Source organism: Chlamydotis macqueenii, chromosome 5, assembly GCF_036417535.1.
Source record: "Chlamydotis macqueenii isolate bChlMac1 chromosome 5, bChlMac1.mat, whole genome shotgun sequence".
Lineage (NCBI taxonomy): Eukaryota > Metazoa > Chordata > Aves > Otidiformes > Otididae > Chlamydotis > Chlamydotis macqueenii.
In genome coordinates, this window is record NC_141560.1 from 72,025,938 (window position 1) to 72,041,101 (window position 15,164).

Genomic DNA, 15,164 nt, shown 5'->3' on the forward strand with positions numbered 1-15,164 from the left:
ACTACAGAAAAGGGAAGGCAGAGAAGTTTATTCCAGCAGTGCTGCTGCACCTCACTTTAGCACAAGTGTTTGTAAAAGACAACCACCCCCAAAAGCACGTAAACCACATCCAATCCTGGGAAAACCCTTTGCTGGAGCAAACACTCCCTCTACTGCAGAGGAGGAGGAGGGTTGGGGAGAGAGAGGCCAAACGGAGAGGTGATCTCAGTAACGCCACCTTTGGGCTGCTGCGGGGCAGGGGGAGGCTACGGGAAGGTCGTGGCATCCCAAGGCCAGTACCGCTAAGGAACACCACGTACTGGTCAGGCGCCTCCCCAGCGCGATGTACGCAGGAGCTTCTGCTGCCCCTTCACCTGACAAACAGCCTCCACTCCTGCAGCACGCAACCAGCATCACTCCCTCCCGCAGCAGCTCGGCAACGAGGCCGACAGACCAAGCACTGCGGAGCCTTCCTCCTCCTTCCGCGAGAGCGGGACGGCAGCTCGCGCTCAGTGCCGCTCACGTTAGCACGTAGGGAAATCTTGACCCCGAGCACCAAAGGGTTACCCAGCAGAAGGCCACTTACTCCTCCGAACATCAGAAAGCTGTTCCCCCTCTGCCCACCCCCTCCCTTCAACAGAATTCAGTAGAGTCAGTGGTCTGGGCGCTGCGCAGCAGCAGCAGCAATCACTCTCCCAGGGGTAGCGCGAGGTCCTCTATGTTAGGATGTCATGAGCTTGGTGCTCCACCAGCATCTCCATGCTCCTCACATCTGTGCACCAGAACTCCAGGCGATCTTTCATCCCTTTGATCTGCAAGGCAAGCCCACAGCAACTTTAACGCCTCAGCGACAGAAGTCGCCCTTAAGGGCCAACACTTGGGATCCCAAAGAACGTCTCAAAACCCCATACATCTAAAAGCGATGCTACTTAACGTCTATTACCACCAGAACAGCAACGCTTGACATTAAATTGAAATGCAGAAGGGAAGCTGTTTGCACCTAGTTTTCTACATACTGGCAGTTTGTTCAAAGGTAGATTTAGAGGCACCCTATACTGTCTCCTAAAACATTACCAGGATGAACTGGAGAACTCTGTCTCTATCGCTCTGAACTTCTCCCATGCATTTAGGCTTGAAGCAGCCACACAGGTGTCGGCATCCTCTGGGAAACAGCCACAGCATTTGTGCTTTATGGTGCTTGTGTGGCTTTGGGAAGAGGTTCTGTTCCCTCTCCTGACAGGTTTCTACTTACCGCAAAACACGGGTATAAAATGCACCGAGGGAAGAGCTAAAGGCAGGAATGTCAACAGGAATGAAGAAAAGATGATAGGCTTCCTCGTTCCCTGAGCATCTCCCTACTTAGTGCTTCTTGCATTCGCAGTGACACACCATAGACCTTACTTTGATTTCCAGCTCACTTCACACGAGAAAACATGTTAACGCTGGCTCAGTGTTCCAGCTGATCATTACCTGCTGTAAATCCAGCACGCGTGGCTGCACCCATGTCATGTGCACCCTCTTATCGACCTCATCAATACTGCCCTTCACCAAGCCTACCGAGAGCGCCTTCATCACCAGCAGCTCCACCTAAAAGTGATTAAAAAAAATTCAAGAAGACAATTGAGAATCATTCCATTTCCCCCGAGATGAATAAAACCTTAAATGGCACTAGCTCATGGAAGCCTGCTTATGACACGCAATAAAACCAAGAGCAGCTGCAGCCTCTCACATCCGTTCTCTTCTGATTCTAATCCTGCCTTGAGAATCGACATCTGAATATACAGGAGAGACTTCTCTAGGAGCAGATTTCCTTCCTTTCCTCTGAAATCCCAGGAAGGACAAGATAACTGGAAGGAGTCAGCGTGGATTTACCACGGGCAAGATGCGGTTGTCCGATATGACTGCCTTCTCAAGTTAAACAACGTGCTCAGTGGTCGAAGAGCGCGCTGTAGGTGCCCTGGACCGTTCTTTTTGCTAAATGCTCAGCAAGACCTCTACCCGTCCTTGCTGAGAACCACATCCTTGCGGAGAAGCTGACGAGCTATGGAACAGACAGAACAAGATAAGCGGGAAGTCGGCTAAGCTACCGAGCTCAAACGGCAGCGGGTAGCGTTTCAGCACAAGTAGTGCTTCTTAGGGATTGATACCAGGTCTGACACTAACGAATTATCTGTAATTATCTTCAAGCTAGCTGGGTTACAATGTCACAGACAACACCAACCTGGCTGGAAGAGGTAGGCGTGCCGGAAATAAGAGCTACCACCACGAGGAAGCTCGATAGATTGGGCTGACACGCACCACGAAATACGCTGGAGGTGAGCACAGAGTCCTGCACGTGACACTAACGCCCCCAACAGCACAGACGGAGGCCTGGCTGGCTGCGGTACGCGCCGAGCGTCCCCAGCGGAGCACGCCGGGCCTGGGGGGACGGCAAACTGCACAAGGGCCAGGGCTCTGCCCCCATAGCAACAAAGGGGAACTGTCCCGGTCTGCAGGAGGAGGAACACAGCCAGCGCATCAAAGGACGTGATTGCTCCACTGGGCACCTGCTGGAGCACACCTGCAACATCCCCTCCAGCTCGCACCACCCCCTTTCGAAGGGGGGCCCTGCAAAACCAGAGAGAATCTAGCAATGGGCCACCAAGGTTAGGAGGCTGAGAACTTGACATCATGAAGAAGTTTTATTTGTTCAGCCTAAATAAGAGGCAGCCTGGGGATACTTCACCACAGCCTTCCCGTACCTAAGAGGCAGTAACACGGGAGACGAGCTATTTTCACAAGGACACAGGGATAGGACAAAAGACCACAGGCAGGATTTGCCTCAGCGAGCTCTCCATCTGGATAACAGAAGAAAATTCTTCACCGTGGGAAAAATTAACCACCAGTGACATTTCCCGTTGCTGGAAACACTCAGGCCGGCGCGGCAGGGCCTTGCATAACCTAAGCCAAAGGCCTGCTTTCCAGAGCACGTGGAACACACTGCCTACAGAGCTCTCGTCCAACTTCCTGAAGACTTTTAGTCAGAGTCTTAAAAGCTTATTTACCAAGAAACAGGAGCACCAAGCAGTTAATTCCTTCCTAACAAAGCCAAAAGTTCTCCAAAAGCACAAGAACAAGGGAGCAGGTTTCTACTTAGAGCTTGCCTGTGGCAGGAGGTCTATCCAGACACTTTTAGATCTTCGGCTCCCAGACACAAAGCAGTTTGTCTAAAGGGAACTCACCTCGTTCACAGTGACTTTGGCACTCTTCGCGATCTCTTCAAATGTGAGCTGTCTGTGATTGGCTGGCCGGGTGAAAGTCATCTGGATTCACATAAAGAAACCAGAAATAAATCCACACAGTTGTCATTTTTTCCAACAGTACGCACAGCTTCCCTCACCCTGCCCTGCTGAGCTCTCAATCTGCAGCACCAACTGCATTTCTCATCTTTAATCAAAATACTTGAGAGAAAAACGCATTTCCGTCCACGGGAGGGAGCAGTACCCCTCCCTCCTCCAGACACGCTTTGCCAGTCCGAGCAGCAGATTTCCTAGGCAACGCCACCATCTCCAAAGAAAGCAGATCAACCTGCTGAAACGCCTCGGCGCGTACCAGATCCCTGGGACAACGCAGCGGCTATGGGTGGTAAAACGCGCTCACCGTCAAACACCAGGAGTGGGATGCACGTACACATTACACACGCACATACTGGTACGTGGGTGCGTGTAAACGGACACGACACTCCAGGTACCTTGGTGTTCAGGTTTTTGAAAAAGATCCCAGGCCACAGCGGTTTATACATCCGTATTATTTGTTAGCAACGCAGCCAAAGCCTTCAGGTGACAGGGAAGAAACTGCTCAAACGTTTGGGGTTACCTACCAGGATTTTCAGTCCTTACAAAGCTAAGACTTCAACTCTGCTGCAGAAATCCTTGTTATACTGGAACAGACTAAGAGCTATCATTTCAGACACCAGCCTCAAGAGACAAAGCTTGCTCTTCTCTCCCCCACCCGCACCCCCCACCTGAAAGAGCGCGCCCCCCGAAGCGCCAGCCGGCGGCACTGCTCAGGGCTGCTCTCCCTAGCAGCGCTTCTGCACCATCTAGAGGCAACACTTGTACTCAATCATTTCCACCCACCAGTTTCTGTAAGCCGAGCAAACGAACGCAGGCAGCAGAGAACGGAACGCTCGACAGCTACCCCCGCCGACAGGCAGCTGGAGCAGACCCTTTCCGTTTCCCACATTCAACAACCGCAGGTCTCGGCTCACCTCCATGAGACACAACAGCTGAATCTTCTGCAGCAGAAGTGCTTCATTTGCAGCCAGGTCTGGCTGTAAGGGGATAAAACGGAACAAGTAAGTTCATTATTACTTGTCCCCGGGGAGAACAGCACACCGTGTACGTGGGGACCCTCTACCCTCACTGACGAGGGAGGGGGCCATAACCACCGACCCACTACCCAGTAACGGTCCCGTAAAACGGATCAGAAGAACTTCACAGTTAAACGCAGCGCTTCGCAAAGCAGGCAACCTTTTACCAAAGGCCCCGGCCTTCCACAAGGGGACGTACAAGCCGACACGTAAATTACTGCTACGTCAGCAATTTCTGGCACAGCCAGTGCAGCTGATATCCAACACCGCTGCTTTCCTCACACCTTCCAGAACATAAGGGACAAGCCACTGTTTTACACTGGAAGCAGTTTAATACTGGGAGTGAATGCCATTGCGGAAATTAAATCTGAGATTATCCTCCTGTGCAGGACTGCATGATGTTTTTGCTTTCCCCTTGGATCGCAAGGGATTTCTCTTCACTTCCTTCACCTAACCAGAGGGAAGCCAAAAGAAAACTAATGATACACATCAAGATGAACTACTGTGCTGTGAACAGAACTATACCAACGCGCCAGCAACGGTAATTCTTAAGATAAAGGTCTACAGAATTTAAGTGTACTCCATAAACATCACACCTAGCCGTTCAGCAATACGGGAAATCATTCTCTCACCTGCTGGCCCCACGCCGACTTCAAAGCCTGGAAGGTCTCTACGTTACCACTGTTGAAGGCATAAAGCGTGTCAATCAGCCACTGCCGGTCCGTGTTCCGCAGGGACTCCAGAACGGGGTGCATGAGCTGCAGAGGCCAGGCAGGATGGAGTTAACGGGGTAGAATCAGTTCCTGATTCTCACCAAGGGAGGCAACGCAGCACCAACTTACCAGCTCCCCGAAGTTATAAACACCTTCTCCCAGGAGCCCTGCCAGTCCCAGGGTAAAGGCTCTTTCCTGCTGCTCCGATACTGAAAACAGAAAAACAAAAAAAATTTAAAACCCACAAACCAAGAGAAATAGTTTGGATGAAGCAGCAGCCTAAGCCCCATGAACCCCTCCCTCACCCTCCTCTCTGTGCCTGTACCAAGTCACTCCCAGCCCCCCTCCTCATCCTCTTCCAAGCCTGCAGCGACCACAGCAGTAGCACAAAAGGGCCACTTTTTGAATCTATACTGAAGATTTTTGGGAACTAGAAGAAACTATCCCTTCTAGGGGGAGCACCTCCTCCCCCCCACCACCTCAGCGCAGCCGAGGAGCTGAACCCTGCTCGGCCATTCCTCGTGTGGTTCTTCCTCTTTCTAGCTAGACCCTGGCACAGCTACGGCAGATCCAAAACGACGCCGAGAACACCGGTCCTCTGCCAGGGCATTTATTTAGACTGAAGTCACGAAACAGAGAATGAGAACTGGGAGGTTCTCTGCTTGGCAAAGGAGGAGTTACCCGGCAGATCCTTAACATCGATGCAGCCCAGGAACCGCAGAGCGTCCTTATAGTAAGAGGCGTGGTTCCCAATCGTCTGGTAGTACTTGCTGGAGAGATCGTAGAAGCGGCTGTGAACCGAGGTCACCCCAGGGAGGTTGTTCAGCATCTCCTCAACCTCCTCGATGGTCTCCTAGAGGGTGGAAACCCGTTTGTCACGGGCGAAGGCAGCCTCACACACACCCGTGCTCCCACGTAAGCATTACGGCACCCGTGTGCGCTGCAGAAGTACCATCCGCTCCAGAGTAAAGCGGGTGAGAGCACTGCCAAAGCCGCTGCCCACAGTACAAAAAACAAAGCAATGGCACTCTTCCTTTGCACAGCAGTTAGGTAAAGAAACCCCAAACCCTCCAGAAACAACCCTGCAGATACACCTAAATACACACACACACAGAGTGCCTGCACTCACACCCGAGCCCACCAACTCTGCAGTAGCTCTAGGAGGCATAAAGCTGCACGGCACGAAAAACACCCTCGGCTTTAGGAGATGACTCTAAAAAAAGCCAAGAGATGAAACAAGCAACATGCTTAGCCCAGGAAGTTACACCTCAGCCATCATCAGCGCATCGCCAACAAGCGGCACACGCATTCACGCGGGCCTCTACGCTGCGCGCTGGAGTACAGCGAGACAGCTTTTCCCTCTCTCCCGAGCTGTGCACGCCAGCAGCTGCAGTGACCGGCTGCAGGCCGCCCGCAGGCAACAGCCCCTCAAAGGCTGCGCGCACGCGAATCTGACAAACTCCACAGAGCTGGCCACAAGCAGTAGACACGCGTGTCTACGGCCTAAGAGATGTGAAGCAGAACCACAGGCCTTCCCAGAAATCCCAGGAGCTGCAGATCTGTCGCCATCTCGTTCAGAACGGAAGCACAGACACAGGCACGTCTGTGCCGTAGGAACTGCTGAAGCTCATCACCACGCCGGCACAGGCGAGCACGGGATCTGCTCCGGTCCTCGCCTCACCTTGGTGACCTGCAGGTCTCCGATGTTCAGCTTGAGCGCCCCGATGGCTGTTTTACACAGAATGACAGCTTCATCGCTGCTTTTTACCTGCGGTCACACAGAGACAGCGTTCAGAGAGCGGCACCCTTGCAGCCAGGTGGGCTCGCAGAACCTGGACTGTGTTGGATGCATTTCATTTGTTAGCAGGGCCCTGCACTAAAATACAGAGCCGTTCACCGAGAAAAGGAGCAGGCATTCTGCAGCACAGGCTCCAACACACACACACCTGCCTCTTCCGCTACACCACATACGATTATACGCAAAACGATTCCTGCAGGTGGGCTACCAGAAAGAGCGATTTCAAAAATACCTTTTCTCGAGTCTTTTCCAGAAAGGTAAGGGCCACATTGGGATCTGAAGGAGAGGAAAGAGAAAACGCAGCAATAGCAGGAATTTCCGTGGAACTAAATCTCAACCTAGAAACATATCCTTTGACTGGAGTCATGAAGACCAGAACACATTTTTTCTGTAGCGTGCCACTCACCCTTCCCAAGACGCTGCTACGGCAGGCCGGGCCTTCTGCCCACCAGCCAGCCCCCCAGAGAGCCAGCAGGCTCGCTGCCCCGTGCGGCAGCGCTTATTCCAGCTTTCCAGAAACAGCTAGGGCTTTCCCTGTCCAGTACAGCAGAAAGCCAGCAGCCTAACACCGCAGCTGCCACTGTTAACCGGGCCAATTTCCCAGGCGTCAGGCGCCAGGAGCACGGGAAGGAACGGGGAGGACGCTTACCTGTCATCTGCCTGACCACATGAAGGATGATCTCCACCAGCGACAAGGGGTTCACCCTAGGACAGAAAGCTCGTGGTCAGAACGCGCTCAGGCAACAGCGGGCTACCCAAAAGCTCCCAGGCAAGCAGCCTCACCTGTGTTCAAACTCGCTGATGAAGTTCTCGTACAGCTGCGGGCACAAAGACACCAACAGTCAGGGCAAACACGCTGTGCTTCAGCCACGCCACTCGCCCTCACCGCACTCCAACTCACTCCTCCAGCAAAGCAGCGCGCAGCCAGTACAGAAACGCCTACGCTCTGCGGAACCCAGGATCCCAGAACTGCTCACTTCAGATCACTCTCTCTGCAGTCTCCTCCCAGCGGCAAGGAGCGACTCAAGAAACCCCCGGGCTGGCAGGCACCGAACGCAAGGCCCCCCGCTACAGGCTGGCCTGGCGGGCGCTTCGGTTGTCACGGCAGGAGAAGCACAGGCCCAACGCCCTCGCAGTTCTCTGCACGCGTTCGGAAAGGGGACCGCCTCCAGGAACCCCCGGCCCTTTATTCTGGGAATAACTGCCTCTGGGTAACTGAGTTTTAGCCCGAAACATAAAGGAGAGCGGAAGCGCACGATTACTTGCGGCGCGCAGGGAGTACGGGGCTCTGGACCGAGGAGGGAAGGGGCTCCCAGGCAGCGGGCGCAATAACCCACCCAACACCCTGACGCGCCCGTGGGCGCTGGACGATCCATCCGTGCTTGCAGCCGTAAGCCCTTTGTTACAAAAGGGAAAGAAAAAGGCTCCCTCTGCACTCCTCCCCCCAGAAATCCTAAGGGAATGAAATGATGAGTTGGAAGCTTCTGAAATGGACACATGTAATTTTAGCCAAATTTTCACACACCAACCAACTCCCGCACGCTGACATCTAGCGCGTAAAGCCCAGGAGCTGAAGTCTCTCAGTTTAATAACTCTCTGGAGACTGCTCATTGTTCACCGGTACAAACCACCACCGCTCGCCGCTGCTACGCGGGGATAAAACGCGTGGGAACAGCGAAGCGCTTCACCTTGATGAGTCCATCGCCTTGGGCAAAGCAGGGGTCCTGCACGAAGTCCAGCACCTGCAGCGTCAGCTGGTGCCAGAGCCTGGGGGAGCAGGAACTCGGTGAGCTCACCGGCCCCAGCCCCCGCCCGCCCCCGCGGCTGCCGCGCTACCGGCGGGGACGCGGCAGAAACGAGAACCGGCGGCAGCGCCCCCCCCGCCCCAGAGCGCCAAATAAAGCAGCTCCCCGGAAACAACGCGGAAACCCGCCCCGCAGCCGCGGCGGTGAAACGGCTGCACGGACACAGGGAGGCCCGGGGGCAGCAGCCCGATCCCCGGGAGAGGCCCGCGGCGCCCCGCTCTCTGCGGGCCAGCCCAGGCCCAGGCCCGGCCCCGCAGCAAGGCCGCGGGCGAGGGGAGAGGGGCCGGGCCCCGGGGCGGGTGTCACCGCGGCGGCCCCCCCGCGCTCACTTCTTGTTGTAGAGCTCCTCCAGGCGGTGCCAGACGGCGGGCTGCCCGGGCCCCGAGCTCTGGCTCTGCTGCAGGAAGCCCGGCACGTCCTTCATGGCGGCGGCGGCGGGCGGGGAGCGGGCACCGAGACGGGCGGCGGCCACCCCGGCGCTCGCGCCCGCCGGAAATGCACACTCACTTCCGGCGCCGCGCGGGGCACGCCGGGTACCGTAGGGCCCCGCGGTGATGCTCCCCCCCGCTCCCCCCCCGCCACCGGGCCCGCGGTAGCCATGGCAACGCCTCGCCCCGCGGCCGCCCCCCGCCCTCACCACACGAGCGCCCCCCGAAACCCCCGCAACGGCCCGCAACGGCGGGGCCGGGGGAGCGGCGCCGGGGCCGGGCGCGGCGGCGGGCGCGCCTACTCGGGGCATTGCGGTAGCGGCGCGGCGGGGGCCCGGCCATGGAGCGGGGGGCGCGGCGCGGCGGCGGGCTGCTGGCGGCGGGTGAGGCCCGGCGGGACGGGGCCCGGGCGGCGGGAGCGGGGCCCACGCCACCCCCCCCCCCGCGCTGCCGCCCCCGCTGACCGGCTCCGTCCTCTCTTGCAGCGTGGCGGCTGTGGGAGCGCGGCCCCAGGCGCGGCGGCGGCGGCGGCCCGGGGGCCCTGGCCCGGCTCTGCCTTCGCCCTGGGCGCAGCGAGGCTGGCCCCGCAGCACGGAGGTAGGGCTGGCCGGCCTCGGCACCGGGAGGCCGAGGGGAAGCGGCCCACGCCGCGACGATGAGAGCGCGGGGCGGGGGGCACCACCCGTCCCGTCCGAACGGGCAGGCGGGCGCCGTCCCTGTCAGGCAGAGCTGGCCCGGGCCCTCGGGGAGCAGAGGGGTTACCGGGAGACGCCGGTGCGTGCCGGACTGTGAATTCCGCCGCGTCCCTGTGAAGACAGCGCTGGCCCAGCCGACGCCCGCGGGCCCGCGGTTGGTGCTTGCCGGTCGGCAGGATCCAGCCCCTCTCTCGGCTGTCGCGGCCCCACGCCTTCTGCGGCCTGCCCGCCACTCCTGCGGCAGCAGGCACCGACCGCGGAGCGGCTGTCCCTCCGGACGACAAGGGCTGTGCCCAGCCCCGGCTGTAGGGCGCTGACCTGCGCCCCTTAGGCGTTTTACGCTGCAGCGCTCAAGGCAGAGCCCCGGGGAGGGCAGAGAAGTGAAGGTGTCTGTGCTGACCTGGGCAGGGTTGTCCCAGAACTTCTTAGAAACTTCTTGAAACTCAGGCCGTAGAAAAGAGGCTTCTGTAGCCCAGAGCAGTGTGAATCGACTGGGAGACGTGCGAGTCCCAGCGCTGCTGTTCCCGCAGCTCTGTCTCCAACCCCTGCCCAAAACCCCTCCTCTCCTAGGGGTACCGGTGATTTGGTATTTTTAGGTCAGCCTAAGAACGCACAAGGGAAGGTACCTGCTCCTGGGCTGTGCATTACACTAACAGTTAAGCTTTCTCCCTGTTTAGTACTGGCACGCAGTCCTGCTGACCAAAGAGGTTTCTGCAGAATTGTTGGGTGTTTTTTCCGCCGAGCAGTTCTGGGCTGAAGCTGCTGTCGGTGTGCCACCCAGTGCTTCCTCTCTGCTCCACGCAGGCCCCCAGGGACCAGGCCCTTCTCTTGGTCCGCTGCTGCCAGAGCCGTTTTAGGAACGGGCGGATGGGGAGGTGGCGGCGGGAGGCAGAAGCTCACCCTGCAGGATGTGGCAGAGCTAATTCGGAAGAAGGAGTGTCGCCGAGTGGTGGTGATGGCCGGCGCTGGGATCAGCACCCCCAGCGGCATCCCGGATTTTAGGTAATGCCTCCATCCTTTCATTTGTCCTTTTTCAGTACTGAGAGGGCCAAGCTCCTCAGCGCAGATAACGCTGGTGTCCTCCGCCCCTCCCGCCCCTCCGTTTTGTTTATGTGCCAGGCTGGACTCGGCACAGGAGTTCCCGTGCCTGCTGATCCTCCGTCTCCAGCCAAAGGCAGGCTGCCATCACCGGTCAGACTTGGGGCCGCTCCTTGGCCCGGGGTTTCAGGACGGTTAAGTCGTGCCTGTTGCTTGATTCTGCGGCTGCACTCACTGCACGCCCTGGCCACCAGACAAAAGCCATCGTGGCCGTGGCGTGGCCTCGAGACGCCCCAGCTAGAAGAGAGCGTGGTCCTCGCGGCGTTCCTGAGTGGCTGCGCCGGTCCTCTGACTGTGGGCACTCCTCCGCCGCGGAGAAGGCGAGGGGGAGTACAGCAGGCAGGCGAGGCAGGTTCTCCTGCGCAGAGGCCGTTTCAGTTGGGCTCTTGGCACACAACAGACAGCACAAAGCAGCCAGAGGGAACCCAGGGACCTGGCTGTCGGCGCGCTCACATCGTGGGCTGGCTGTGTGGCGGTGGCTCCTCCTGCGTTCTGACCGCAGCCCTGCTCTCTCTCTCAGGTCCCCGGGGAGCGGGCTCTACAGTAACCTCGAGCAGTACGACATCCCCTACCCAGAAGCCATCTTTGAGCTGATGTATTTCTTTGCCAACCCTAAGCCCTTTTTCACTCTGGCCAAGGAGCTCTACCCTGGCAACTACAGGCCCAACTACGCCCACTACTTCCTGAGACTCCTGTACAACAAAGGGCTCCTCCTGCGCCTCTATACCCAGAACATCGACGGGCTGGAGAGAGGTGAGTTCTCTTCCCCATCTCTCGGCAGCAGAGCACTGGGGAGAGATGAGGGCGAGAAGCAGAACAGGAGGCAGGACTGGGGAAGTGCCCAGTGAAGGTGGAGTTTCTGGCTCAGTCGCCTCGGGCTGAGCTGGTCCTCTGCCACGCGCTGTGTTCCAGTTGCTGGGATCCCTGCCGACAGACTCGTGGAAGCCCACGGCACCTTTGCCACTGCCACTTGTACGGTCTGTCGAAGGAAGTTCGCAGGAGAGGACTTCAGGGTGAGTGGTCGCAGCTGGGCATCCACACATGCATTAACGCAGGGAGCAGCCCGGTCGCAGGCCTGTGGTTTTGCCCTCGGGGCCAAGAGGTTTCACTGGAGGGGACCAGAGTTGGGGCTGGATGTTGCTGCGAGGACACGCGTTGAGGTTGTGACCCTGCTTGTGCAGGTACGCGCTGCCCTGTAACGAGCGGTGTTGGTGCTCTTGCTGCAGGGGGACGTCATGGCAGACAGGGTCCCTCACTGTCCCGTCTGCACTGGAGTTGTCAAGCCTGACATTGTGTTCTTTGGCGAGGAGCTCCCGCAGCGCTTCTTTCTGCACGTGACAGACTTCCCCATGGCAGACCTGCTTTTCGTCATCGGAACGTCCCTGGAGGTCTGGGACCAAGGGAAACCCCTGCTCACGAGGAGAAAAGGGCAGAGGGAAAAGAGGGCGCGAGGGGACTGTGGAGGAGAGAGGTTTAGAGGAGAAGGCAGGAAACCGAGTTATCGAGGTAACATTTGAGGCGGCAGGTAAGAAATAGGGTGCATGCACTCTGAGAGACCCTCTGAAGGAAAACCCCGTGCGCTCCCGGAGAGCAAGGGATGAGTTTTGCCCCCCGAGTAAAGGCCGCCAGGTAACTGGTGACACCAGAACCTGTTCAAAGCTGGGGTGGCTTAGCCCAGTGGGAAAACTCAAACGCAGCGGTTACAAGCCTACGCGCAGTGAATCCGCGCCCGCAGCAGCCCTCAGGGGGTGCCCGTCTCTCTCTCTGCTCCTCCGGGGTGCCTTCCTTTAGGTGGAGCCCTTTGCCAGCCTGGCAGGAGCTGTTCGCAGCTCCGTTCCCCGCGTCCTGATCAACCGCGACCTCGTAGGACCCTTCGCCTGGCAGCAACGCCACAATGACGTCGCCCAGCTGGGGGACGTGGTCAGTGGGGTCAAGAAGCTGGTGGAGCTGCTGGACTGGGATGAAGAGATGCAAACACTAATCCAGAAGGAAACAGAAAAGGTGGGAAGGGGCTCGGAGCCCTGTCTCCTTCCCCCGGCCTCTCGTTCCTCGGCTGGCGCTATTCTGGGGGGAGCAGGTTTGTGCTCGCTGGGGTTAGGCTGGCACCACAGGCATTGCCACGCTTCCGGTCTGCACTCCGAGAAACGGGCAACAGGAAGCGCAAAAAGGTTCAAATAAACCAAGAAACCTCGGGGCTGTTTCACAGTGGAGGTGGCACAGAGCGCAGTGCTGCGCTGCTGGCTGTTTTGGTGGTGCAGAGCGGGAGGGTGCCCATCTGCCACCTCGCCGGAGCCGGTGGATTTCTAACAGGTACGCTGTACACGACTGCTTTGATCGAAGGGAAAATCTGGCTTCAGGATTCCAATTGTAACATTCCGGCTGTCCTTACTTCCATCAGACTAGGGGGCAGGAATGAATGGAAATTATCGGTCGTTTGGTCAGGTTTTTAATTTTTCACTACAAGCCGGTTTGCGTTTGCGCGCTGTCAGCCAGCCCTTGGTTTACGCTTGTGCTGCTCTAAATCCCTGATGGATAAAGCACCCTGATGGTGCAAATGTGGTAAAACACAAACCAAACCCGTTGCTTTGCTGCCAGGGAGCGTTGCTGGCTGAGCTAACGGGCTGCAAGGCCGAAACAGCCTAGCAAACACGGTGTGGTCTTTCTGTTTTTAGCTGGATGCAAAAGGCAAATAGGACAGCTGGTCCCTGCTGCTGGAGAGCGACGTTCACCGTGAAAAGGAGACGGGTCGTGTCCAGCACGGGCAAAAAGACCACTGCGGGAGCCGTGGGAGAGGCCAGCCAGCCGCAAACTGGTTCTGCACGTGAAGGCTTTCCTGCCTGAGGCTTCAGAACAGCGGGCGTAGCCACCGAGCACTGCTCCCTCCTTGTGTCTCCTCATTTTGGTACCCACCAGGAGAGGCTTCCCTCGCCCACAGCTCCGGCGGCCGCCCCATCAGCACACTGACCGTGTCCAGCCGTGAGAGCTTCACCAGGAAGGGGCTGGGAGCTCGCGGGCTCGTGCCAGCGTGTCAGATGAGCTGTGGGTGCGCAGCTTGCCGTTCGGGTCTCCCTCCTCCTGAGCCGCCCCGCAGAGGGCCTGGTTTTCAAGGAGCAGGAGCCGGAAATGCCAGGAAGGTCAGGCCTTAAGGCCGGACAGGCTGGAGTGAGTTTTCCAGCTGAGCATCCACAAACTCCTGTCACAGCTCCTCCTCAGATACTCTTCTCTCAGTCACCATCTTTCAGCTGCTGCAGACTTGCAGTGTTTATTCAGATGAAATCTCTGCTAATCAGGGGCTGAATGCTGTCGTGGGGGGGCTGCCCCCCATTCCTGTTCAGGGATGCCAGCTGAAGCTGCTGGAAGAGCTTTGAATCAGTCTGGTGTTAATTATTTAATAATAAAGAGTTCTAATTCTTTTGCCGATGTCTCCTGAGGGTTTTTCTGTGATCTTCACACCTTCCCTAGTGTTTGAGCACATTCTGTCTCCACCACCACCACTCTTTTCACCTGCTTTTAAAATTCTTTTTTGTTTCCTCCTTCTTTTTAACCTTACGCACGCGCCTCTCCCCCTGCAAATGCTGTCCCAGGGAAAGGCAGCATCCGCCAGAGCACTGCAGCGATGTCCTGCCCTTCCCAAACTGTGCACATAACGGGTGTAGCAAAGCCTCTTCCCCGCAGCAGGGCAGGAACTTCATCCCCCCAGCGCCCAAATTTGGCTGTGGGGGTTGAAGTCACACCCCGGGCTGACCCATCCGTTTGTCACGGCAACTGTTCTAGGGGCAATCCCAATCAGTAGCAGCTCCAAACAAGCACAACTAAACGCATTTTGGTACAATTGATGCTAAACCGCAGAAACCCCAAGCGAAGGGAGAAAAAGCGTGTGAGCACACAGCTAGGTCTGACTAGCACAACGCTGGAACACGTTACTGACTTCTGAAAGCCTGACAGCTCCTCCCAGGGCAAGGCCAGGGCCTCAGGCGCTTACGGCTGGCTGGCTGCGTAATTAGCAGTGTTTGGACCCAGTACCCATCCGCTATAGTCAGCGACGAGCTTCAGGGACCCACAGAGGCCTGGCACATCTGCTGCCAGCGCTCCAGGAGCGGAGCTCCCAGGTGCTTCCCCGAGGGAAGGCTGGCGCCAGCGCCGCTGGGAGGAGCGGGCTCATTTATCCAGATGCAGGGGGTGCTCCTCACAGCCGGCCCGGCCCGGCCGTGTCTGGATGCGCAGCCTCAGGGAAAGCAGAGGGTTGTTCTCTCACTTTGCAGAGCACCAGAAGCCTCGCGGCACGTTGCTTCACACT

General features: G+C 57.7%; 2 protein-coding genes across 2 annotated transcripts; one reads left to right on the top strand and one right to left on the bottom strand.

The window, feature by feature from the left end:
• Positions 1-2: 2 nt before the first annotated feature.
• Positions 3-9,115, bottom strand: PSMD13 (proteasome 26S subunit, non-ATPase 13). Its single transcript, XM_086749263.1, has 13 exons — positions 8,976-9,115; positions 8,530-8,608; positions 7,625-7,659; positions 7,491-7,546; positions 7,074-7,117; positions 6,725-6,811; positions 5,725-5,896; positions 5,173-5,252; positions 4,963-5,088; positions 4,229-4,291; positions 3,201-3,281; positions 1,450-1,566; positions 3-791 (listed from the first exon to the last, which is right to left on the bottom strand). The coding sequence occupies exons 1-13, from the start codon at positions 9,068-9,070 to the stop codon at positions 696-698; spliced, it is 1,131 nt and encodes a 376-aa protein (XP_086605389.1). The 5' UTR covers positions 9,071-9,115; the 3' UTR covers positions 3-695.
• A 1,370-nt stretch (positions 9,116-10,485) lies between these two features.
• SIRT3 (sirtuin 3) lies at positions 10,486-14,287 on the top strand. Its single transcript, XM_010118284.2, has 6 exons — positions 10,486-10,771; positions 11,388-11,620; positions 11,780-11,880; positions 12,094-12,255; positions 12,659-12,868; positions 13,540-14,287. The coding sequence occupies exons 1-6, from the start codon at positions 10,725-10,727 to the stop codon at positions 13,558-13,560; spliced, it is 774 nt and encodes a 257-aa protein (XP_010116586.1). The 5' UTR covers positions 10,486-10,724; the 3' UTR covers positions 13,561-14,287.
• Positions 14,288-15,164: the final 877 nt, after the last annotated feature.

Excerpts from the sequence above, each read along its gene's own strand:
- PSMD13 (XM_086749263.1), bottom strand. The coding sequence starts at position 9,070 with ATGAAGGACGTGCCGGGCTTCCTGCAGCAGAGCCAGAGCTCGGGGCCC. Across the intron at positions 5,897-6,724 it reads GAGACCTGCAGGTCACCAAG|GAGACCATCGAGGAGGTTGA; the intron begins GTGAGGCGAGGA and ends TCCACCCTCTAG. Across the intron at positions 5,253-5,724 it reads CGATGTTAAGGATCTGCCGG|TATCGGAGCAGCAGGAAAGA; the intron begins GTAACTCCTCCT and ends TTCTGTTTTCAG.
- SIRT3 (XM_010118284.2), top strand. The coding sequence starts at position 10,725 with ATGGCCGGCGCTGGGATCAGCACCCCCAGCGGCATCCCGGATTTTAG. Across the intron at positions 11,621-11,779 it reads CATCGACGGGCTGGAGAGAG|TTGCTGGGATCCCTGCCGAC; the intron begins GTGAGTTCTCTT and ends GCTGTGTTCCAG. Across the intron at positions 12,256-12,658 it reads TCATCGGAACGTCCCTGGAG|GTGGAGCCCTTTGCCAGCCT; the intron begins GTCTGGGACCAA and ends GCCTTCCTTTAG.